General features: G+C 51.6%; 1 protein-coding gene across 2 annotated transcripts in view; it reads left to right on the forward strand.

The window, feature by feature from the left end:
- HDAC6 (histone deacetylase 6) overlaps positions 1-20,404 on the forward strand; it is a 34,256-nt gene extending 13,852 nt beyond the window's left edge. For both annotated transcript variants that reach the window (XM_083161206.1, XM_083161207.1), the window contains exons 13-28: positions 5,811-5,900; positions 5,979-6,085; positions 6,242-6,309; positions 7,692-7,896; positions 7,991-8,119; positions 8,271-8,439; positions 9,431-9,573; positions 9,676-9,744; positions 9,828-10,020; positions 10,134-10,283; positions 11,895-12,069; positions 12,148-12,905; positions 14,286-14,363; positions 14,936-15,082; positions 15,161-15,289; positions 18,449-20,404. In XM_083161206.1, the coding sequence (XP_083017332.1) occupies positions 5,811-5,900; positions 5,979-6,085; positions 6,242-6,309; positions 7,692-7,896; positions 7,991-8,119; positions 8,271-8,439; positions 9,431-9,573; positions 9,676-9,744; positions 9,828-10,020; positions 10,134-10,283; positions 11,895-12,069; positions 12,148-12,905; positions 14,286-14,363; positions 14,936-15,082; positions 15,161-15,289; positions 18,449-18,514 (2,676 nt within the window). In that variant the 3' untranslated portion in view covers positions 18,515-20,404. The remainder of the gene's footprint in view (positions 1-5,810; positions 5,901-5,978; positions 6,086-6,241; positions 6,310-7,691; positions 7,897-7,990; positions 8,120-8,270; positions 8,440-9,430; positions 9,574-9,675; positions 9,745-9,827; positions 10,021-10,133; positions 10,284-11,894; positions 12,070-12,147; positions 12,906-14,285; positions 14,364-14,935; positions 15,083-15,160; positions 15,290-18,448) is intronic.
- The last annotated feature ends 2,641 nt before the right edge of the window (positions 20,405-23,045 follow it).

Here is a 23,045-nt window from a genome sequence, read left to right on the forward strand (position 1 = left end):
CAGGCTGTGAGAGTAGTGACTGGAGGGGACAGGCTGTGTGTGTGTGGTGACTGGAGGGGACAGACTGTGTGTGGTGACAGGCTGTGTGTGTGTGTGTGTGTGTGTGTGGTGACTGGAGGGGATGCGAGGGGGTGTGTTTGTGTGTGTGTGGTGACTGGAGGGGACAGGCTGTGTGTGTGTATGTGTGTGTGTGGTGACTGGAGGGGACAGGCTGTGTGTGTGTATGTGTGTGTGTGGTGACTGGAGGGGACAGGCTGTGAGAGTAGTGACTGGAGGGGACAGGCTGCGTGTGTGTGGTGACTGGAGGGGACAGGCTGTGTGTGTGTGTGTAGTGACTGGAGGGGACAGGCTGTGTGTGTGTGTGGTGACTGGAGGGGATGTGTGGGGCTGTGTTTGTGTGTGTGTGTGGTGACTGGAGGGGACAGGCTGTGTGTGTGTGTGTGTGTGGTGACTGGAGGGGACAGGCTGTGAGAGTAGTGACTGGAGGGGACAGGCTGTGTGTGTGTGGTGACTGGAGGGGACAGGCTGTGTGTGGTGACAGGCTGTGTGTGTGTGTGGTGACTGGAGGGGATGTGTGGGGCTGTGTTTGTGTGTGTGGTGACTGGAGGGGACAGGCTGTGTGTGTGTGTGTGTGTGTGTGTGTGTGGTGTGACTGGAGGGGACAGGCTGTGTGTGTGTGGTGACTGGAGGGGACAGGCTGTGAGAGTAGTGACTGGAGGGGACAGGCTGTGTGTGTATGTGTGTGTGTGTGGTGACTGGAGGGGACAGGCTGTGAGAGTAGTGACTGGAGGGGACAGGCTGTGTGTGTGTGTGTGTGGTGACTGGAGGGGACAGACTGTGTGCGTGTGGTGACTGGAGGGGACAGGCTGTGTGTGGTGACAGGCTGTGTGTGTGTGTGGTGACTGGAGGGGATGTGTGGGGCTGTGTTTGTGTGTGTGTGTGGTGACTGGAGGGGACAGGCTGTGTGTGTGTGTGTGTGTGTGTGGTGACTGGAGGGGACAGGCTGTGAGAGTAGTGACTGGAGGGGACAGGCTGTGTGTGTGTGGTGACTGGAGGGGACAGACTGTGTGTGGTGACAGGCTGCGTGTGTGTGGTGACTGGAGGGGACAGGCTGTGTGTGTGTGTGTAGTGACTGGAGGGGACAGGCTGTGTGTGTGTGTGGTGACTGGAGGGGATGTGTGGGGCTGTGTTTGTGTGTGTGTGTGGTGACTGGAGGGGACAGGCTGTGTGTGTGTGTGTGTGTGTGTGGTGTGACTGGAGGGGACAGGCTGTGAGAGTAGTGACTGGAGGGGACAGGCTGTGTGTGTGTGGTGACTGGAGGGGACAGACTGTGTGTGGTGACAGGCTGTGTGTGTGTGTGTGTGTGTGTGTGTGTGTGTGGTGACTGGAGGGGATGCGAGGGGGTGTGTTTGTGTGTGTGTGGTGACTGGAGGGGACAGGCTGTGTGTGTGTATGTGTGTGTGTGGTGACTGGAGGGGACAGGCTGTGAGAGTAGTGACTGGAGGGGACAGGCTGCGTGTGTGTGGTGACTGGAGGGGACAGGCTGTGTGTGTGTGTGTGTAGTGACTGGAGGGGACAGGCTGTGTGTGTGTGTGGTGACTGGAGGGGATGTGTGGGGCTGTGTTTGTGTGTGTGTGTGGTGACTGGAGGGGACAGGCTGTGTGTGTGTGTGTGTGTGTGTGGTGACTGGAGGGGACAGGCTGTGAGAGTAGTGACTGGAGGGGACAGGCTGTGTGTGTGTGGTGACTGGAGGGGACAGACTGTGTGTGGTGACAGGCTGTGTGTGTGTGTGTGTGTGTGTGTGTGTGTGTGTGGTGACTGGAGGGGATGCGAGGGGGTGTGTTTGTGTGTGTGTGTGTGGTGACTGGAGGGGACAGGCTGTGTGTGTGTGTATGTGTGTGTGTGGTGACTGGAGGGGACAGGCTGTGTGTGTGTATGTGTGTGTGTGGTGACTGGAGGGGACAGGCTGTGAGAGTAGTGACTGGAGGGGACAGGCTGCGTGTGTGTGGTGACTGGAGGGGACAGGCTGTGTGTGTGTGTGTAGTGACTGGAGGGGACAGGCTGTGTGTGTGTGTGGTGACTGGAGGGGATGTGTGGGGCTGTGTTTGTGTGTGTGTGGTGACTGGAGGGGACAGGCTGTGTGTGTGTGTGTGTGGTGACTGGAGGGGACAGGCTGTGTGTGTGTATGTGGTGACTGGAGGGGACAGGCTGTGTATGTGTGTGTGTAGTGACTGGAGGGGACAGGCTGTGTGTGTGTATGTGTGTGTGTGGTGACTGGAGGGGACAGGCTGTGAGAGTAGTGACTGGAGGGGACAGGCTGTGTGTGTGTGTGTGTGTAGTGACTGGAGGGGACAGGTTGTGTGTGTAGTGACTGGAGGAGACAGGCTGTGTGTGTGTATGGTGACTGGAGGGGACAGGTTGTGTGTGTGTGGTGACTGGAGGGGACAGGCTGTGAGAGTAGTGACTGGAGGGGACAGGCTGTGTGTATGTGTGTGTGTAGTGACTGGAGGGGACAGGTTGTGTGTGTAGTGACTGGAGGAGACAGGCTGTGTGTGTGTATGGTGACTGGAGGGTACAGGTTGTGTGTGTGTAGTGACTGGAGGGGACAGGCTGTGTGTGTAGTGACTGGAGGGGACAGGCTGTGTGTGTGTGGTGACTGGAGGGGACAGGCTGTGTGTGTGTGTGTGTAGTGACTGGAGGGGACAGGCTGTGAGAGTAGTGACTGGAGGGGACAGGCTGTGTGTGTGTGTGTGTGTGTGTGTGGTGACTGGAGGGGACAGGTTGTGTGTGTAGTGACTGGAGGGGACAGGCTGTGTGTGTAGTGACTGGAGGGGACAGGCTGTGTGTGTGTGGTGACTGGAGGGGACAGGCTGTGTGTGTAGTGACTGGAGGGGACAGGCTGTGTGTGTGTGGTGACTGGAGGGGACAGGCTGTGAGAGTAGTGACTGGAGGGGACAGGCTGTGTGTGTGTATGTGTGTGTGTGGTGACTGGAGGGGACAGGTTGTGTGTGTAGTGACTGGAGGGGACAGGCTGTGTGTGTAGTGACTGGAGGGGACAGGCTGTGTGTGTGTGGTGACTGGAGGGGACAGGCTGTGTGTGTAGTGACTGGAGGGGACAGGTTGTGTGTGTAGTGACTGGAGGGGACAGGCTGTGTGTGTGGTGACTGGAGGGGATGTGTGGGGCTGTGTTTGTGTGTGTGTGTGTGGTGACTGGAGGGGACAGGCTGTGTGTGTGTGTGTGTGTGTGTGGTGACTGGAGGGGACAGGCTGTGAGAGTAGTGACTGGAGGGGACAGGCTGTGTGTGTGTGGTGACTGGAGGGGACAGACTGTGTGTGGTGACAGGCTGTGTGTGTGTGTGTGTGTGTGTGTGTGTGTGTGTGTGGTGACTGGAGGGGATGCGAGGGGGTGTGTTTGTGTGTGTGTGGTGACTGGAGGGGACAGGCTGTGTGTGTGTATGTGTGTGTGTGGTGACTGGAGGGGACAGGCTGTGTGTGTGTATGTGTGTTTGTGGTGACTGGAGGGGACAGGCTGTGAGAGTAGTGACTGGAGGGGACAGGCTGCGTGTGTGTGGTGACTGGAGGGGACAGGCTGTGTGTGTGTGTGTGTAGTGACTGGAGGGGACAGGCTGTGTGTGTGTGTGGTGACTGGAGGGGATGTGTGGGGCTGTGTTTGTGTGTGTGTGTGGTGACTGGAGGGGACAGGCTGTGTGTGTGTGTGTGTGTGTGTGTGGTGACTGGAGGGGACAGGCTGTGAGAGTAGTGACTGGAGGGGACAGGCTGTGTGTGTGTGGTGACTGGAGGGGACAGACTGTGTGTGGTGACAGGCTGTGTGTGTGTGTGTGTGGTGACTGGAGGGGATGCGAGGGGGTGTGTTTGTGTGTGTGTGGTGACTGGAGGGGACAGGCTGTGTGTGTGTATGTGTGTGTGTGGTGACTGGAGGGGACAGGCTGTGTGTGTGTATGTGTGTGTGTGGTGACTGGAGGGGACAGGCTGTGAGAGTAGTGACTGGAGGGGACAGGCTGCGTGTGTGTGGTGACTGGAGGGGACAGGCTGTGTGTGTGTGTGTAGTGACTGGAGGGGACAGGCTGTGTGTGTGTGTGGTGATGGAGGGGATGTGTGGGGCTGTGTTTGTGTGTGTGTGTGGTGACTGGAGGGGACAGGCTGTGTGTGTGTGTGTGTGTGTGTGTGTGGTGACTGGAGGGGACAGGCTGTGAGAGTAGTGACTGGAGGGGACAGGCTGTGTGTGTGTGGTGACTGGAGGGGACAGACTGTGTGTGGTGACAGGGTGTGTGTGTGTGTGTGTGTGTGTGTGGTGACTGGAGGGGATGCGAGGGGGTGTGTTTGTGTGTGTGTGTGGTGACTGGAGGGGACAGGCTGTGTGTGTGTGTATGTGTGTGTGTGGTGACTGGAGGGGACAGGCTGTGTGTGTGTATGTGTGTGTGTGGTGACTGGAGGGGACAGGCTGTGAGAGTAGTGACTGGAGGGGACAGGCTGCGTGTGTGTGGTGACTGGAGGGGACAGGCTGTGTGTGTGTGTGTAGTGACTGGAGGGGACAGGCTGTGTGTGTGTGTGGTGACTGGAGGGGATGTGTGGGGCTGTGTTTGTGTGTGTGTGGTGACTGGAGGGGACAGGCTGTGTGTGTGTGTGGTGACTGGAGGGGACAGGCTGTGTGTGTGTATGTGGTGACTGGAGGGGACAGGCTGTGTATGTGTGTGTGTAGTGACTGGAGGGGACAGGCTGTGTGTGTGTATGTGTGTGTGTGGTGACTGGAGGGGACAGGCTGTGAGAGTAGTGACTGGAGGGGACAGGCTGTGTGTGTGTGTGTGTGTAGTGACTGGAGGGGACAGGTTGTGTGTGTAGTGACTGGAGGAGACAGGCTGTGTGTGTGTATGGTGACTGGAGGGGACAGGTTGTGTGTGTGTGGTGACTGGAGGGGACAGGCTGTGAGAGTAGTGACTGGAGGGGACAGGCTGTGTGTATGTGTGTGTGTAGTGACTGGAGGGGACAGGTTGTGTGTGTAGTGACTGGAGGAGACAGGCTGTGTGTGTGTATGGTGACTGGAGGGGACAGGTTGTGTGTGTGTAGTGACTGGAGGGGACAGGCTGTGTGTGTAGTGACTGGAGGGGACAGGCTGTGTGTGTGTGGTGACTGGAGGGGACAGGCTGTGTGTGTGTGTGTGTAGTGACTGGAGGGGACAGGCTGTGAGAGTAGTGACTGGAGGGGACAGGCTGTGTGTGTGTGTGTGTGTGGTGACTGGAGGGGACAGGTTGTGTGTGTAGTGACTGGAGGGGACAGGCTGTGTGTGTAGTGACTGGAGGGGACAGGCTGTGTGTGTGTGGTGACTGGAGGGGACAGGCTGTGTGTGTAGTGACTGGAGGGGACAGGCTGTGTGTGTGTGGTGACTGGAGGGGACAGGCTGTGAGAGTAGTGACTGGAGGGGACAGGCTGTGTGTGTGTATGTGTGTGTGTGGTGACTGGAGGGGACAGGTTGTGTGTGTAGTGACTGGAGGGGACAGGTTGTGTGTGTAGTGACTGGAGGGGACAGGCTGTGTGTGTAGTGACTGGAGGGGACAGGCTGTGTGTGTGTGGTGACTGGAGGGGACAGGCTGTGTGTGTAGTGACTGGAGGGGACAGGTTGTGTGTGTAGTGACTGGAGGGGACAGGCTGTGTGTGTGGTGACTGGAGGGGACAGGTTGTGTGTGTGGGTTTGAGGGGGGGTGGCTGGAGGCAGCAGGATGTACGCATGCACGCAGGACACATACTCTGTGAGGGTGTTATTCCTTATGTACTCCACCTATTACCCCCCCTAGGGAGAGATGTCTGCCACCCCAGCATGCTTTGCTCATCTCACACACTTGCTGATGTCCTTGGCAGAAGGAAGACTCCTGCTGTCCCTGGAGGTGAGCTGCTACGGTGGGAGAGTGACATGGCCTGTGTGACGGGTGAGACACCCAGACTTACACGCCTCTTCCTTACAGGGAGGGTACAACATGCGCTCGCTGGCAGAGGGAGTCTGCACATCCCTGAAAATTCTGCTGGGGGACCCGTGCCCACATCTGCACCAGTCTTTCGCCCCCTGTGAGAGGTGTGAATTCTGATCATGCAATGTGTTCCAGTATTAGTATCACGGGTGGTGAGAGGAGATGGGAAACGTCGGTCACGGGAGAACATTGGACTATGGTGATATAAAAACCCTTTATCCTTAGTGCTAATATTCTGCCCCTCTGCTTGGATTTTGCAGTGCCCTTGATTCCATCTCTAGCACCATCTCCATCCACAGGAAGTTCTGGAGAAGTCTGCAGGACCAGGGTGAGCTTAGCCGAGATCTCCAACCTTCATATATACTCCCATTACTCTGTTACTATATATATCAACACACCCACAATAGTGTCTTCAGCGCCCTCTAGCTGTAATGTCCATACAGTATATAAAATATATAAAATAAACATAAACTCCAGGTGTTTCTTATGAAGAAAGTTTTTCTTTTATTTTTCAAAAACCCTGATCAATGCCCAACGCGTTTCGCCTACATGAGAGGCTTCATCAGGGGTTTATGATCTAAAAACAGTATGATATACATACAGATTACATTCTGGACATTACATAAATAAAATGTTATTATAAATTTCATAAAATCATATCTACAACAATGTGCAACAATTAGAAAATGAAAAAGAAGGAATAAAGCAATGGTAGATGGAATGTGAACAGATTGAGAGGTCATTTATTTAAGTGATCCTTAAAAGATTTTTAGAGAGGTACATACCTTAAATTTTGAAACATTAGAAATGGTACCCATCAGGGTCAAGTTGAAAATATTCAATATAGGTGTCCGGATAGGCCCGGATTATATCGGTGTATATAGGCCTGATTGGGACCTAATGAATAAATGATTCCATTTAGAACTTATGGATAAGTGGACTACGGCTTATATGGCCATTCATATTTCATCATTACATACCTGTTTTAGAACTGTAATGAGTTAACTCTTTATTATATATGTTAATCCCTAGAGTGGTATTTTTCTGGCAGATTATGGAATTCCTAAAGGTTATAGAAGAAAATACTTTCTTGTGAAACCAGTAATAGATCTATTTACAGATTGTGATTACAATTAAGGGATGTATCAAAATTCATATTTTTTCTATTTACATACCTCTTCGAATTTGTTTTTGAAGCAAACTCGACAAAGCAAAGAATTTTTCTCAAATTATGAGTTTTGCAGAAACATCCCCAAATGTTTTTTTGTCTAACAGATAAAATGACAATATAGTACATATTTATTCATTAGCTAATACCATTCTCTGCAATCCAAAATGTTCAAGTTTTTAAAGAGTGTATAGCTTACCCTTTCTATGGGGAGAGGTGTCCTCTAGGAGATCCAGCAAGTGAATGATAGCTGTACTTGGACTCTATATATGTGTGTAAATTTATAAGTTACTAATAAATTTAGTAGTAACTTATAAATTTACACACATAATAGAAAAAGGAAGTGATGTCACTAGTAGCTCCCTATATATAGAGTCCCAGTACAGCTATCATTCACTTGCTGGCTGGATCTCCTAGAGGACACATCTCCCCATAGAAAGGGTAAGCTATACACTCTTTAAAAACTTGAACATTTTGGATTGCAGAGAATGGTATTAGCTAATGAATAAATATGTACTATATTGTTGCGGCCATTTTGTTAGATTTCACCTTAAGCCATAAGCTTGTGGAGAAGGAACTGGCCGCACAGGAAGTCGGTGACGATTCACACCCAAAGGAGTTTGGAGAAGAGCGTGTGAGGGTCATTCTGGACACCGTGATGCAGGAGGTGATGAGGACAGTGCCGGGGCAGCGCACCGGTCTGGTGTACGACGAGCAGATGATGAATCATTACAACATGTGGGACAGGTGAGGAGGCTGCTATGTACGTCTAGGTGTAATGTGGCAGCTGTGGTCTTTGTAACTTCCTCTTGTATCCTCTGACCATTGTTTGTCTCACCAGCGGCCATCCAGAGGTCCCGCAACGAATCGCTCGGATATACCAGCGGCATAAGGAGATGGGGCTGTTAGACCGCTGCACGCGTCTTCCCCAACTCCTGGCAACTAGCAAGGATCTACAGATGTGTCATAGGTTTGTAACTGCAGCAGATTCACCCCTGAGGAGACGCAATCCTACCAAAGGTTTGGGGTTAAATCGTCTGCTCCGCGGTGTTCACACAACTCCATTGATTGATGTTAAAGCCATGTTGTTATCTATAGGATAACAGTCTGTTCCCCCACAGTCTCCCCTACATTAAGAAGATTGAAGAATGCTGCCGTATGAAACCGAGGGACCTGCACAGACTGAGCTCGGAGTACAACTCTGTTTACATCAACAACAAGTCGTACAGCAGCGCCTGCCTGGCCGCAGGCTCCACGTTTAGTGTGGTGGAGGCCGTACTCAAGGGAAAGGTGAGACTGTCTGCTGGTGACCACAACGCCTCTTACATATAAGGCTTTGTACACATCGGGCGCATCTGCTTTACGCTGCGTGTGGTGCATTGAACCCTATAATGAAGGCACTGCATGCAGGAAGTTGGCAAGAAGGTTTGGCACATTCTCTCTAGGATTCGGTGTATGCTTTGAGCTGGCCGTAAAGCTGTATAATAAAAATTGCCTATGGCCCTCATTCTGGTTGACTCGCAAAGCAGCGTTTTTTCACTGATGTTTTTTTCACTGATTTGCAAGCCAGCTAATGCTGCCTGCAGGAACGCCGGCACCTTGCTTCCCGCTGAATTTCCCCACCGGTCTGCAAATTGATGTTTTGCATAAACATCCATTCGCCGGAAACCCAAAATCATTCGATGGTCACCGACCATCGAATGATTTCAGAGCGCTCGCTAATCTAAGTCCGTCTCTGATGACTTAAATCAGTGGCGTCCTGCTCTGTGAACAAGGTGGGCAGCTGTGAGCGCCTCGGAGACTATGCAAGTCTCTAAGTGTGCCCGCAGTGAGGACCTGCACAGATCTACAAGATCGGTCCCCGTTGCGAATCAAGTAGAATGAGGGCCTATGTGTATAAGCCCTGATAGATGGTATCTGGATGATCGGTAGAGAGTGTCTAAATCAGCGCTGGGCAATAAGCCTTCCTCCAGCTGTTGATGAACTACACATCCCAGCATGCCTTGCATCAGTTTCAGCATGGCATGTGGGATGCGTAGTTCATCAACAGTTGGAGGCCAGCTTATTGCCCACCCCTGGTCTAGATAGTCAATCGGTCAACATGCACAAAAGTCCGACATGAGTTTTTCATGATTTTTTATTTAGACAGCTGTACGCCAGCAGTATAAGCTTTGTAGTCCTCTCTGATGCTTCTTGGTCCGTTCTCTGTACAGCTCTCACTTCCGGTCTGTACGTCCGTAGGACTTTGTTCCTCTCCGTCTCATACATGTTGTGTTTTTAGGTACAAAATGGAGTTTGTATCGTTCGCCCACCAGGGCACCATGCGGAGCAAGACGCAGCCTGTGGCTTTTGCTTCTTTAACAACGTATCTCTGGCTGCGCGTTACGCCCAAAGTCTGCAGAACCCGACTGAACCGCGCTTAAGGTAAAGGCTGGGGATAAAGTTGAGCGACCATACGTGTTTTATAGAGTCCACCGCTGGATCTACCTCTCATGAGTCCTCTTATTGCCACACCTTTCATTTCAGGGTGATGATTTTGGATTGGGACGTCCATCATGGCAATGGAACGCAACATATATTCCAGGAAGACCCCAGGTAACATGTACGCCTGTGTACGAGCACTTTCATTCGTATGTACATACGTGAGCCTTTGACGACTTTCCCGTTTGCTTTACCAGTGTGCTGTATATCTCTATCCATCGATACGACAACGGACTCTTCTTCCCGTCTTCAGAAGACGCCGCACACGGCAAAGTTGGCAGCGGCTCAGGGGAAGGATTTAACGTGAACATTCCCTGGAATGGGGGCAAGATGGGGGACGTAGAGTACCTGTTGGCCTTTCACAGGATCGTGATGCCAATTGCTTATGAGGTAAGGGGCAGGGATGGCGGCGGTGGAAACGATCACGGATTACAGAGGAAGGGAGATCAAGTCCTCCTCCACAAGGGATCTTAAGTATATTGTTCTTTCTGGTTTCCCGGCAGTTTAACCCGCAGCTGGTTCTGGTGTCTGCTGGTTTTGATGCTGCGCGAGGCGACCCCCTCGGAGGCTGCCGTGTCAGTCCAGAAGGCTACGCCCACATGACGCACCTGCTGATGGGCCTGGCAGGGGGTAAGGTGGTGCTAGTGCTAGAGGTAAGTGTCTGAATGCCCCGCTTTTTTCTTTAATATTGTGGTTTATACATAAATACACACACATTTATTGTATATATATTTTTCTCTGTGTATTGATTTGTGATTGGTGTTCGACATAGGCGCCGAAACCGTGGGTGCTCCGGGGCCCGAGCGCCCCTGGCAGCGGGGTCCCAGCAGCGGATATGCTGTCATCAGCGGGGGTCCCTGCGGCAGATGGGAACTAATACCACTGCTAGCTCCCATCTGCCGCAGGGACCCTGCTGCTGCCGGCATATCCGCTGCTGCTGCTCCCTGACCCCGCTGCGGCGCTGCTGCTGCTCCCTGACCCCACTGCGGCGCTGCTGCTGCTCACGGACCCTGACAGCGAGCAGCGGGTGATTCCAGGAGGGGGGGGGGGGGCTGGTTTTTTTTTTTGGAGGGGGGGTTTGGGAGCACCCAACGAGAAAAAAGGAAATCGGCGCCCCTGGTGTTCGGTAAGCCCTGTTGGCTGCAGTACCATCTTACAGCCAGCAGGGTGTGCTGGAGGGTAATTGGTGGCTCCGTCACAGAACCTACAGCTGAGTAGATCTGGTGGTGGAGTAGGAAGCAAGCCTGGCAGGGGACACTGCCACGAGTTCCCCCCTGGAGCCTGAGGAGATGTGCAGCCAGGCTCCCCTACACCAGCAGCTCTGATGCAGCATGTGACAATACGCAGGTCTGCCTGTATTGGTATGGCCTTGTCATACGCGGATGTAGCTATGGGCAACCAATCAGATCATGTCTATTATCTTCTAGATGGAGATTAGTAAATAAGAAGTAGATTCTGATTGGTTGCCTATAGCAACATCCTATGTGAAATAGAACTCCCAATATGTCTCCCTGTAGTTCCTACCATCTCACCTTAATGTGGAGTCTCCAGCACCTTCCTCCTCCTCCTCCATGCAGCCTGATCTGCTGCCTTAGCCCTCGACTCCACCATTGGTTCAGAGGTGCATGTGTGCTATGCTCCTCCAATCAGGGCTCAGCGTGTTGTACGTTGCAACTCGCTGTGCAAAACAGGCTCCTGCAGCTGAGATCTATCCGTGATGAGCATGGCTACTTTGTATGCGCGGTGCATCATGCGCCATCTATTGACCGACCAATCAGAGAGAGACATCCCAAAATCCCTGAAAATCGTCATCTGCTACTTTTTTTTAGGTTGGCCAGAATGAGTTCTGTATTTATCATTTAGGCTTCATTAACCCCTTGAGTGCCAATATCTCTGAGAGATGCGCAAAATATCCATTAAAAAAACGCCAGCGTCGCTCACATTTGTTATATCAATTCAAATAAAAAGTGTGTTTTAAAAAATTTTTGGATGCATCTTCAAATTCAGTACGAAAAATTCATTTTTTTAGTTCTTGTGAAAGAAAAAAAAGTTTCTTTTTGTAGACCAGTATTACTTCACGTGTGACACTAAGGTGATCTGGAGAACCTGCATTGGTGGAGGATATGTTGCATACCTATTGTCTTCTGCTCATTTTCTGGCCATGTCCCCGTTCTGTTGGCGTTTTTGGGTTACGAAGGGTTTGGCCTCTGCATTCTGCGGTATTGCATTCTTCTTTAAACTTACCGCCATGTGTCACCTTTCAGGGCGGCTACAATCTGACCTCCATCTCGGAGTCAATGTCTATGTGCACACGGACACTGCTAGGAGACCCCCTTCCCTTCCTAGCAGACATGCACGCCCCCCGCCCTGCAGCCTTACGGACCATTGCCAACGTGCTAGGCGTGCAGCACAAATATTGGCGTAGCCTGAGGATAAAAGGTTAGTGACTGTGGGAAGTGAATTGGAAAGGGACTTTCATAGGACTTCTTGGTTATTCTGGTCTTTTCGTCTCCTTAGCTGGACCTCCGGCACATTCCGAGGCTTCAAATGAGGCCTCTCCGCAAAGGATGCCGCGGAGTAAGAACGGTTTTCTTGAGGGGATTTCACCCGTCCCACAGCTTATAGCGGTCTCCCCTGGAGAGAAAAGCATACAGTCCCCCCAAAAAACAGATTTCAGAGAGCCAAAAGCCACCGAGGGTGATTTGACTCTGCTGACACCAGGTTCTGGAGAACTGGAGAAAATACCATTGACCGTGACAGATGAGACTTCAGCAGTTGAGGCATCTATAATACCATGTGCAGAGGAAAGTATGGAAGACCCATCACCAGGGAACATGGAGTCCAGGGATAATATGGCTGAGCTTTCTCCACAGAGAACTGTTGTGCTAGAGGGTGGAACAGCAGAGAACAGACTGGGAGGACACATACCTGGAGATGGAGCCGTCTTCAGCTTCTGTCCACAGAAGCTGGAAATGAAGGATGAGCTAGATGTTGAGGGACCTTCCATGGACCAAACCCCACAACATGACCAAGGCAATGAAGGAGACTCGCTGGAATTGGTGATTGAGCTTCAGGTTTCGGGACAAAGTCCGGAGAAGCAACTGGCCAAGCTCCGGGTGGAGAGCTCGGTAGAGGAACTTCTGAGGGACTTGACCTTGGGAGGTAACGATAAGAGCTTGGACACCAGCGCATCTGACAGCCAACCAGTGGGTGGCGCAAGGAAGAAAACTTATACCTCACTCGGGATAAAGGCTAAGGGCACAGGAGTGACTTCCGTGAGTATAGGCATGATTCATAGGCATCTGCACAAATGAAACGATATATGTATTTTCCTAGTCTCTGTACCTTGTGTTACAGTAATCTGTGTGTGTGTGATATAAGTAGGCCTGATAGAACAATACTATAATTGTGCATAGGGAGCTATAGGCAGGACACTGTGTTTTCCCCCATTTTGTCTATGGAGAGTCGCTCGATTGAAGGATTCTGGGTAATGAGCGATTCTTCACTTGATTAAATCTGACCGCAACGTTAGCGCAGCGCTGTATGGGTCCCGCGAGTAGTGCGCGCAGTGCTATGGGAGAAGTGTCTTCATAATGTGGAGGCTGGATTATTCCCCCATTCAGCTGTAATAACTCCATGGTGGCCAGCATTGGGTGGGCATGGGATCTTTAGTGCTGGTGTTTGTCATGTATTGGTGGTTGGCAGGTGGTACATTGCTATGTGTGTGTGTGTGTAAGAGGATGCCAAGTGGTACAGTGCTGTATTTGTTATAGGTATGGTGCTGTATGTGTAAGATTGGCAGGTGGTACAGCGCTGTACATGTATGGTTGGCAGGTGGTTCGGGGCTGTACATGTGTGGTAGGCAGATGGTACGGTGCTGCACATGTAAGGTTGGTAAGTGGTGCAATGCTGTATGTGTAAGAGGTAAGGTGCTGTACGTGTAAGATTGGCAGGTGGTACGGTGCTGTACGTGTAAGATTGGCAGGTGGTACGGTGCTGTACGTGTAAGATTGGCAGGTGGTACGGTGCTGTACGTGTAAGATTGGCAGGTGGTACGGTGCTGTACGTGTAAGATTGGCAGGTGGTACGGTGCTGTACGTGTAAGATTGGCAGGTGGTACGGTGCTGTACATGTAAGGTTGGCAGGTGGTACAGCGCTGTACATGTATGGTTGGCAGGTGGTTCGGGGCTGTACATGTGTGGTAGGCAGATGGTACGGTGCTGCACATGTAAGGTTGGTAAGTGGTGCAATGCTGTATGTGTAAGAGGTAAGGTGCTGTACGTGTAAGATTGGCAGGTGGTACGGTGCTGTACGTGTAAGATTGGCAGGTGGTACGGTGCTGTACGTGTAAGATTGGCAGGTGGTACGGTGCTGTACGTGTAAGATTGGCAGGTGGTACGGTGCTGTACGTGTAAGATTGGCAGGTGGTACGGTGCTGTACGTGTAAGATTGGCAGGTGGTACGGTGCTGTACATGTAAGGTTGGCAGGTGGCACGGTACATGTAAGGTTGGCAGGTGGTTCAGCGCTGTACATGTATGGTAAGAAGGTGGTACAGCGCTGTACGTCCAAGAGGATGGTGTAAGCACTCAGGTAGTACTACGCTGTGGTATAAGTTGGTGTCCCACTATTGTGTCCTTTCTCCCTCTGTTATCAGGAACATCTGTCAGAAGCTGCCGCTTGCATTCAGACATCACATAACGAGATGGACCTGGACGCATCACTGGAGCTCTCTGTGAGTTACTGCGGTCAGGGGTGTTATTGCTGGAGATGTACCAGAGCCGCACACTGGTTCCAAGTAAACCGCACATGCCAAAAAATAAACAAGCGGTGACAGGAAAGCAACACAAAAGTCTGTATGCCACTAGTCACCAATATCACTATGCATGTCCACCAGTCCTCTACTGGGCGCAGAACACACACAGCCAACTTGGTGTAGCTTCACTTACATCCAGCCATGTGACCATGCCCTCGCTGAACACCGTCTCGTCAGTCATACGTATAGTGGCGATCAAGATGTGCACAGCTGTGTGCCCAATTTTAGAGCTTGTGCAGATGCGGAGTCAGGCGTACATGTAACTGCACCATTGTTCACAGCAGACTTTCTGCCTGAGTAGGTGAGGAGCACTGCGGTCAGCCAGTCAGGGTGATAACAAATAACAACAGCTTGTGCTCTGCAGAAATGCAGTTACGACAATAAACGTCTGAACCTCTCCATTATTTGTGGAGATAATAAAATGTTACACACTTTAATATTAAATTTCATTTGCCTTATGGTCACTTACCAGTCTCTCCTCTTGTTTCCAGGGGGAGTTATTTACTGTAACACCGTTGCCCTGGTGTCCTCACTTGGACTCTGTGTGTGAGCTGCCCCCTAGGGGCATTGATGTGACACAGCCGTGCGCAGAGTGTGGTACAGGTGTGGAGAACTGGATCTGTCTCACGTGCTATCAGGTGAGCTGCCGTCTCCCAGGTGCCGCTAGTCGGGGGTCTCTGTCGCTGCACTGTAACACGTCTTTATGTCTCTGGCAGGTTCTGTGCGGGAGGTACGTCTCTCAGCATATGGTGTGTCACGGGGTCTCATGTGGACATAACCTAGTACTCAGCTTCTCGGACTTCTCAGCGTGGTGTTACAGCTGTGACGCTTACGTCCATAACGAGGTACAGTATGTTATAGTGTCGTCCAGATGTCACTTAAGGATAGGATTTGTGGGTGACCGCTTATGGGATCTCTCTGAGTGGTGTTTCTTCAGACAGTTACACTTGACTGATGCGTCCTTGTTCCTGGAGACCAGTGTACGCTGCGGCCTGCCCTGTTCCTGGAGTCCAGTGTACGCTGCGGCCTGCCGTGTTCCCGGAGACCAGTGTACGCTGCGGCCTGCCCTGTTCCTGGAGTCCAGTGTACGCTGCGGCCTGCCCTGTTCCTGGAGTCCAGTGTACGCTGCGGCCTGCCGTGTTCCCGGAGACCAGTGTGCGCTGCGGCCTGCCGTGTTCCTGGAGTCCAGTGTGCGCTGCGGCCTGCCCTGTTCCTGGAGTCCGGTGCGCGCTGCGGCCTGCCGCGTTCCCGGAGTCCGGTGCGCGCTGCGGCCTGCCGCGTTCCCGGAGTCCGGTGCGCGCTGCGGCCTGCCGCGTTCCCGGAGTCCGGTGCGCGCTGCGGCCTGCCGCGTTCCCGGAGTCCAGTGCGCGCTGCGGCCTGCCGCGTTCCCGGAGTCCAGTGCGCGCTGCGGCCTGCCGCGTTCCCGGAGTCCAGTGCGCGCTGCGGCCTGCCGCGTTCCCGGAGTCCAGTGCGCGCTGCGGCCTGCCAGTGTAATGTTCATTTCCTCACTGCACATAATAGTAATGAGCACAGGGCAACAGAGGGTGATGTGTCAAACTGTGGAGATGTTGCCCATAGCAACCAACCAGCTTCTACCTCACATTGTATAGAATGTCCTTGATAAGTGTTCCCTCAAACCCGCTGTTATCAATGCTAGGTAGATCAGTGCCTAAGCCAGAGAATAATCAGGGCTGTCACTGCCATCTGTTGGCAGTAGGGAGCTGCATATGGGGGCCCCTAATATCTGGCAGTTGATTGCCCCCCTTTTTTCTCTATGCATGCTTTGATCAGACAAGAATAATGCAGGGTCTGTAGTAAGCGTGTTCCTGTCTAAATGCAGTGTCGGCGGTCAAAGCCCAAGTGGGCAGTGCACCAGGCGGCATCCAAAGGCCCCAGAACTAGATGCGCCAAGTGGTTCTTATCAGCCGTCAAATTCTGTTTCTTATTAAGCTTTTAATAGGGGGAGGTGAACCGTGATGCCCTGTTCCTGGCTGAGAAGGGTGTGCAGAGCAGCACAGGGAAGGGCCAAATCTAAAGGGTAATGGAGACCTTCTCTGTAGGAACGTTGAGTTTGTCATAGCTTGCTGTGAGTAGCAAGTGTCTAGCTCGGGTGGCTAATTGGTCCTCGAGATCTACCAACAGTTCACGTTTTCCAGGCCACCTGTGGAACTGTACATTGTGTGAAGTCAGTAATGACTGCACCTGTGCACCAGCTAGGTGGTCTGGGAAATGTTACAGTAATGACTGCACCTGTGCACCAGCTAGGTGGTCTGGGAAATGTTACAGTAATGACTGCACCTGTGCACCAGCTAGGTGGTCTGGGAAATGTTACAGTAATGACTGCACCTGTGCACCAGCTAGGTGGTCTGGGAAATGTTACAGTAATGACTGCACCTGTGCACCAGCTAGGTGGTCTGGGAAATGTTACAGTAATGACTGCACCTGTGCACCAGCTAGGTGGTCTGGGAAATGTTACAGTAATGTCTACACCTGTGCACCAGCTAGGTGGTCTGGGAAATGTTACAGTAATGACTGCACCTGTGCACCAGCTAGGTGGTCTGGGAAATGTTACAGTAATGACTGCACCTGTGCACCAGCTAGGTGGTCTGGGAAATGTTACAGTAATGACTGCACCTGTGCACCAGCTAGGTGGTCTGGGAAATGTGACAGTAATGACTGCACCTGTGCACCAGCTAGGTGGTCTGGGAAATGTGACAGTAATGACTGCACCTGTGCACCAGCTAGGTGGTCTGGGAAATGTTACAGTAATGACTGCACCTGTGCACCAGCTAGGTGGTCTGGGAAATGTTACAGTAATGACTGCACCTGTGCACCAGCTAGGTGGTCTGGGAAATGTTACAGTAATGACTGCACCTGTGCACCAGCTAGGTGGTCTGGGACATGTTACAGTAATGACTGCACCTGTGCACCAGCTAGGTGGTCTGGGAAATGTTACAGTAATGACTGCACCTGTGCACCAGCTAGGTGGTCTGGGAAATGTTACAGTAATGACTGCACCTGTGCACCAGCTAGGTGGTCTGGGAAATGTTACAGTAATGTCTACACCTGTGCACCAGCTAGGTGGTCTGGGAAATGTTACAGTAATGACTGCACCTGTGCACCAGCTAGGTGGTCTGGGAAATGTTACAGTAATGACTGCACCTGTGCACCAGCTAGGTGGTCTGGGAAATGTTACAGTAATGACTGCACCTGTGCACCAGCTAGGTGGTCTGGGAAATGTGACAGTAATGACTGCACCTGTGCACCAGCTAGGTGGTCTGGGAAATGTGACAGTAATGACTGCACCTGTGCACCAGCTAGGTGGTCTGGGAAATGTTACAGTAATGACTGCACCTGTGCACCAGCTAGGTGGTCTGGGAAATGTTACAGTAATGACTGCACCTGTGCACCAGCTAGGTGGTCTGGGAAATGTTACAGTAATGACTGCACCTGTGCACCAGCTAGGTGGTCTGGGACATGTTACAGTAATGACTGCACCTGTGCACCAGCTAGGTGGTCTGGGAAATGTTACAGTAATGACTGCACCTGTGCACCAGCTAGGTGGTCTGGGAAATGTTACAGTAATGACTGCACCTGTGCACCAGCTAGGTGGTCTGGGAAATGTTACAGTAATGACTGCACATGTGCACCAGCTAGGTGGTCTGGGAAATGTGACTGTGCCTGTGCACCAGATAGGTGGCCTGGACAACGTGACCTGGTGGAAGATCTCGAGGACTGGTTTGGCCACCCCTGGTCTAGATGCTAGCTCATAGATGGTCCCATATTCACATGAGTGCCCCATGTTGATGATATAAAAATCCCTGATGTTCCCTACCTCATTATGTCACTGGCTGCTATTGATGTTCCTCATTAGAACGTAGGTTTAGTCCAATAGCCGTTGGCACCCGCTCCTGTGTAGATGGTAGGTGCACTTTAGACCTGATGTCAGAGTCTGATCCCTAGTACAGCACCTACACTGAGCATCCTATGTCTGTCTCACACAGGTTCTGACTCCAGCCAAACAGTCCGCCTACTACTCCAAGTTCGGCGAGGAAATGCCTGGAGGCTAAGCGTCCCGCGGGCCGCCTTGAAGACCTCTACAGTGCGCGTTCCCCGCGGTAACCACACCAGAGGTTCCCACCGCTAGAGATTCCTCTGTAACCTGTCCATGGGATTCTCCTTTTTATATATGAGTGGGGTATATAATATTATATGATGGGTAGAGCAGCTGCAGGATTGGTTCCAGCGATGAATCCATTCACAGCATTCTGTATATCTGTCTAACTTACTGACACGTGCTACCTTCCAATCACTATTGGGGGCCACAACTGGACACTTCTAGCACTTGGCCCCTATCCCGACTCCCTCCTTTCTTGACATTATTTCATGTTTTATCCCAATCTGACATGTATGTTGTACAAACTGATGGTGCTTGGTTATTGCCTGTTCGGGTGGCGTCTGAGGGGCTGAAACGCGGTCAGGTTGTGTGTGATATGAGGCAGGTAGCAGCACAGGTACTCGTGTAGTTTCACGGCGCCAGTATGCGGGGCTCGGTGGCTCGCTACGCTCGCCACGCTATTTAAAATCGACTCCATGCCAACATGGATAGTGGGGGTATGAACTATCCATGTGGGCATTGAGTTAAGTTACTTTTTTTTACATATTTTGTGGCGAGCGTAGAACCCGGAAGTAGCACGGCGCCATGAAACTACACAAGTACCGCAGCACATTGTGTAAAATAACTCACTGTTTGGTGATCTCCAAGTAGAAGTGAGCGATGTTCTTAGCTCCCTCTGGTGGCGGCTCCTTTTTCTGCGCCAGGGTAATCTTGTATATGTCGGCCCAATCTTGGACGCCTGCTACCATGAATTACCCTCTGATGTCACTGTCAGCTGAGCGGTTTGAGAATCGTGCCGGGAGGTGTTCACGTGATAACTAATGTCAGAGAATTTAGAACAGGCATGTCCAAACTGTGGCCCTCCAGCTGTTGTGAAACTACACATCCCAGCATGCCTTGCCATAGTTTTAGCATTCCCTAATAACAAAACTGGGGCAAGGCATGATGGGACTTGTAGTTTCACAACAGCTGGAGGGCCATAGTTTGGACATGCCTGATTTAGAATAATGTCTTTCCTAAGCAGCGTAGACTTCCGACCTGTAACCATCAGGACTGATGCTACTCAGTCTAAGATGGGCAATAATACAGAATGTCATAATGACAGGATTCTGTCCTCAGCGTTTCCATTGACAACTGCACGCAACCCGTGTCATTGTGTGTATTTATTATTAGCTGCCATTTAACCCTTTGAGTACCGACATCTCTGTGAGAGATGTATAAAATATATAATGCCAGCGTCGCTCACATTTGCTTTATAAATTCAAATAAAAAATGTTGTGTAATAAAAGATGATATTTCCAATATAAAGGCAAACGTTACAGGTCATTATGATGAATAAAAATGGCAATTTTCACACCAATTTTGACAAATTCAATTGGCACTCAAAGGGTTAAGGGACTTTTCGTTTTATTTATCAGATTACAGCGCTCCCGTACAGTAAGTCTTTAGTGGGGGGGCAAGGGATATACTGTACACTTACTAAATAGTTTTCCAGTTTTTCTAAATCCTTACCCACTACTAGTATGCAGAGGCGGGGCAGTACCCAGAGTCCCGCCCCCTAGGAGCATTGAAGGTGATTAGCAGTGGTCCCAGGTGTATGTAAGGGCTGGGACCCTGCTAAATACATTTGAATGATGAGTCTTAGGGAACCCACCCAAAATGAAATTGGTTGAAATGTTTTAACTTGCATTGCGTAATAATTTAATTTGATCACTAGGTAGGCAACACACGTACACACCTAATGTGTTAGCTGCTCCTGCTGTTTGCAAGCTTTCTGTTGTATTATTATTATTATTACTTTGTAAATCGATCAATAATCTGAATAAATTTGTTGTCTGGGTAATTCTGTGCAGTAAATGTTATTTGTGGTGCTGTACAACTCACAATATCGCAACAGCCCGCAACCCTCACTCTCTGGTGATATCAGGGTTGCTCACAGAAAATATCCAGGTAGACTGTTACTAGGTCAATAGTTACAAAAGTGCGAAGACCTATGTTTGTTCCCGTGTTGATATTGACACTTCAAAAAAACCAGGAAATCTCACGTTGACATTTTAATGTCTACTTTTTGTCATTGTCCGTCTACTGCGTTTTAGTAGCAGGGGGTCCTTGTATTAGATAAATAGTGGGGGGGGGATCTCTGTCCGTCCATTAAGCGTAGTAGTGTGGTTGTTGTATCGCTCCAGTCCTCATCCTCTCTAGTCTGGCTAATACTGACATTACATGCAGACAGTGCTGCTGTTACTACAACACAGGTTTCCGACGGAAGTTTCGGATTCAGAGGAAGAGGAGAGTGAACTGACAGAGACTGGCATTGTCCCGAAGGGGTGAGGACTGATCACAATGCTGCTACTTTGCAGAGTCCTGCTATCTGTGCAAACCTGTGATTTGCTGAGCATGGCTTGCAAAAAGTAACTGGATTGGCGATTCGCTGCAAATCCATCTGCAGCCGCTCACCATTGGACTATTCCCCAGTGTGCGCAGTCTGTGCGTAGCCTAGGACTTACTCAGTGGCTGCGATAGAAACAGGCTGATTGGGGGCGGAGCTAACGTCACATGACTTTCCCTAACACTCCTGTGCACACCTGTGTTTTCCCTGACATTGCCAGAAAACAGAAGGTTACCACCCACAAACACCAGCTTCCTGTCAATCACCCTGACCCCAGCGATGAAAAAAGTGTCAGGATTTTATCCAGGACGGCCTCGCGCATGCATGCTACGGGCTGTAGAAATGCGCAGTCTGTTACCTGGTCCATAAATGCTCAGCCATGCAATCAGGTCTGAATAACCCCCTCCAGTCATTGCTGCTGTCAGTGCAAAATGTCATTAGTTTCCTTTCTTCGACTAAGGTACCTATTGTTATCTGTGCTCAAGCATGGATCTCCTTAAAACCTGGACTGCAATGGTGGAGAAAACGGAGGAGGTGGGTGACTGGTTGGAGATGCAAATTTAGGGACACTGCGAGTGAGGCGCTGCCATAGGAATGGTGTGAGTGAGGGGCTGCCATAGGAATGGTGTGAGTGAGGGGCTGCCATAGGAATAGTGCGAGTGAGGGGCTGCCATAGGAATAGTGCGAGTGAGGGGCTGCCATAGGAATAGTGCGAGTGAGGGGCTGCCATAGGAATAGTGCGAGTGAGGGACTGCCATAGGGACGGTGTGAGTGAGGGACTGCCATAGGAATAGTGTGAGTAAGGGGCTGCCATAGGAATAGTGCGAGTGAGAGGCTGCCATAGGAATAGTGCGAGTGAGGGGCTGCCATAGGAATAGTGCGAGTGAGGGGCTGCCATAGGAATAGTGCGAGTGAGGGACTGCCATAGGGACGGTGTGAGTGAGGGACTGCCATAGGGACGGTGCGAGTGAGGGGCTGCCATAGGATGGTGTGAGTGAGGGGCTGCCATAGGGACGGTGTGAGTGAGGGACTGCCATAGGGACGGTGTGAGTGAGGGACTGCCATAGGGACGGTGTGAGTGAGGGACTGCCATAGGGATGGTGCGAGTGAGGGGCTGCCATAGGAATAGTGCGAGTGAGGGGCTGCCATAGGAATAGTGCGAGTGAGGGACTGCCATAGGAACGGTGTGAGTGAGGGGCTGCCGTAGGAACGGTGTGAGTGAGGGGCTGCCGTAGGAACGGTGTGAGTGAGGGGCTGCCGTAGGAACGGTGTGAGTGAGGGGCTGCCGTAGGAACGGTGTGAGTGAGGGGCTGCCGTAGGAACGGTGTGAGTGAGGGGCTGCCGTAGGAACGGTGTGAGTGAGGGGCTGCCGTAGGAACGGTGTGAGTGAGGGGCTGCCGTAGGAACGGTGTGAGTGAGGGGCTGCCGTAGGAACGGTGTGAGTGAGGGGCTGCCGTAGGAACGGTGTGAGTGAGGGGCTGCCGTAGGAACGGTGTGAGTGAGGGGCTGCCGTAGGAACGGTGTGAGTGAGGGGCTGCCGTAGGAACGGTGTGAGTGAGGGGCTGCCGTAGGAACGGTGTGAGTGAGGGGCTGCCGTAGGAATGGTGTGAGTGAGGGGCTGCCGTAGGAATAGTGTGAGTGAGGGGCTGCCGTAGGGATGGTGCGAGTGAGGGGCTGCCGTAGGGACGGTGCGAGTGAGGGGCTGCGGTAGGAAGGGTGTGAGCGAGGGGCTGCCGTAGGAAGGGTGTGAGCGAGGGGCTGCCATAGGAAGTGTGCGAGTGAGGGGCTGCCATAGGAATAGTGCGAGTGAGGGACTGCCATAGGAATAGTGCGAGTGAGGGGCTGCCATAGGAATAGAGTTAGTGAGAGAGGGTCTGTCTTAAGCTGTGTACACACGGGGCGACACATCGTTCAGCGATATATCGCTCAGTATCCCATTTACATCAGCGACCAGAGATGGTCGCTGATGAAAAAGAAACTGCCGGGGGAGCCTGGCAGTAGAAATCAGCTGGTCGCAGGAGCATGTTCCTGCGACCAGCGATCACTACGGGGAAAAAAGAGCGTGCACCCGGTGATATATCGCCGGTGCACACTC

Source organism: Crinia signifera, chromosome 9 (assembly GCF_055691185.1).
Source record: "Crinia signifera chromosome 9, ASM5569118v1, whole genome shotgun sequence".
Lineage (NCBI taxonomy): Eukaryota > Metazoa > Chordata > Amphibia > Anura > Myobatrachidae > Crinia > Crinia signifera.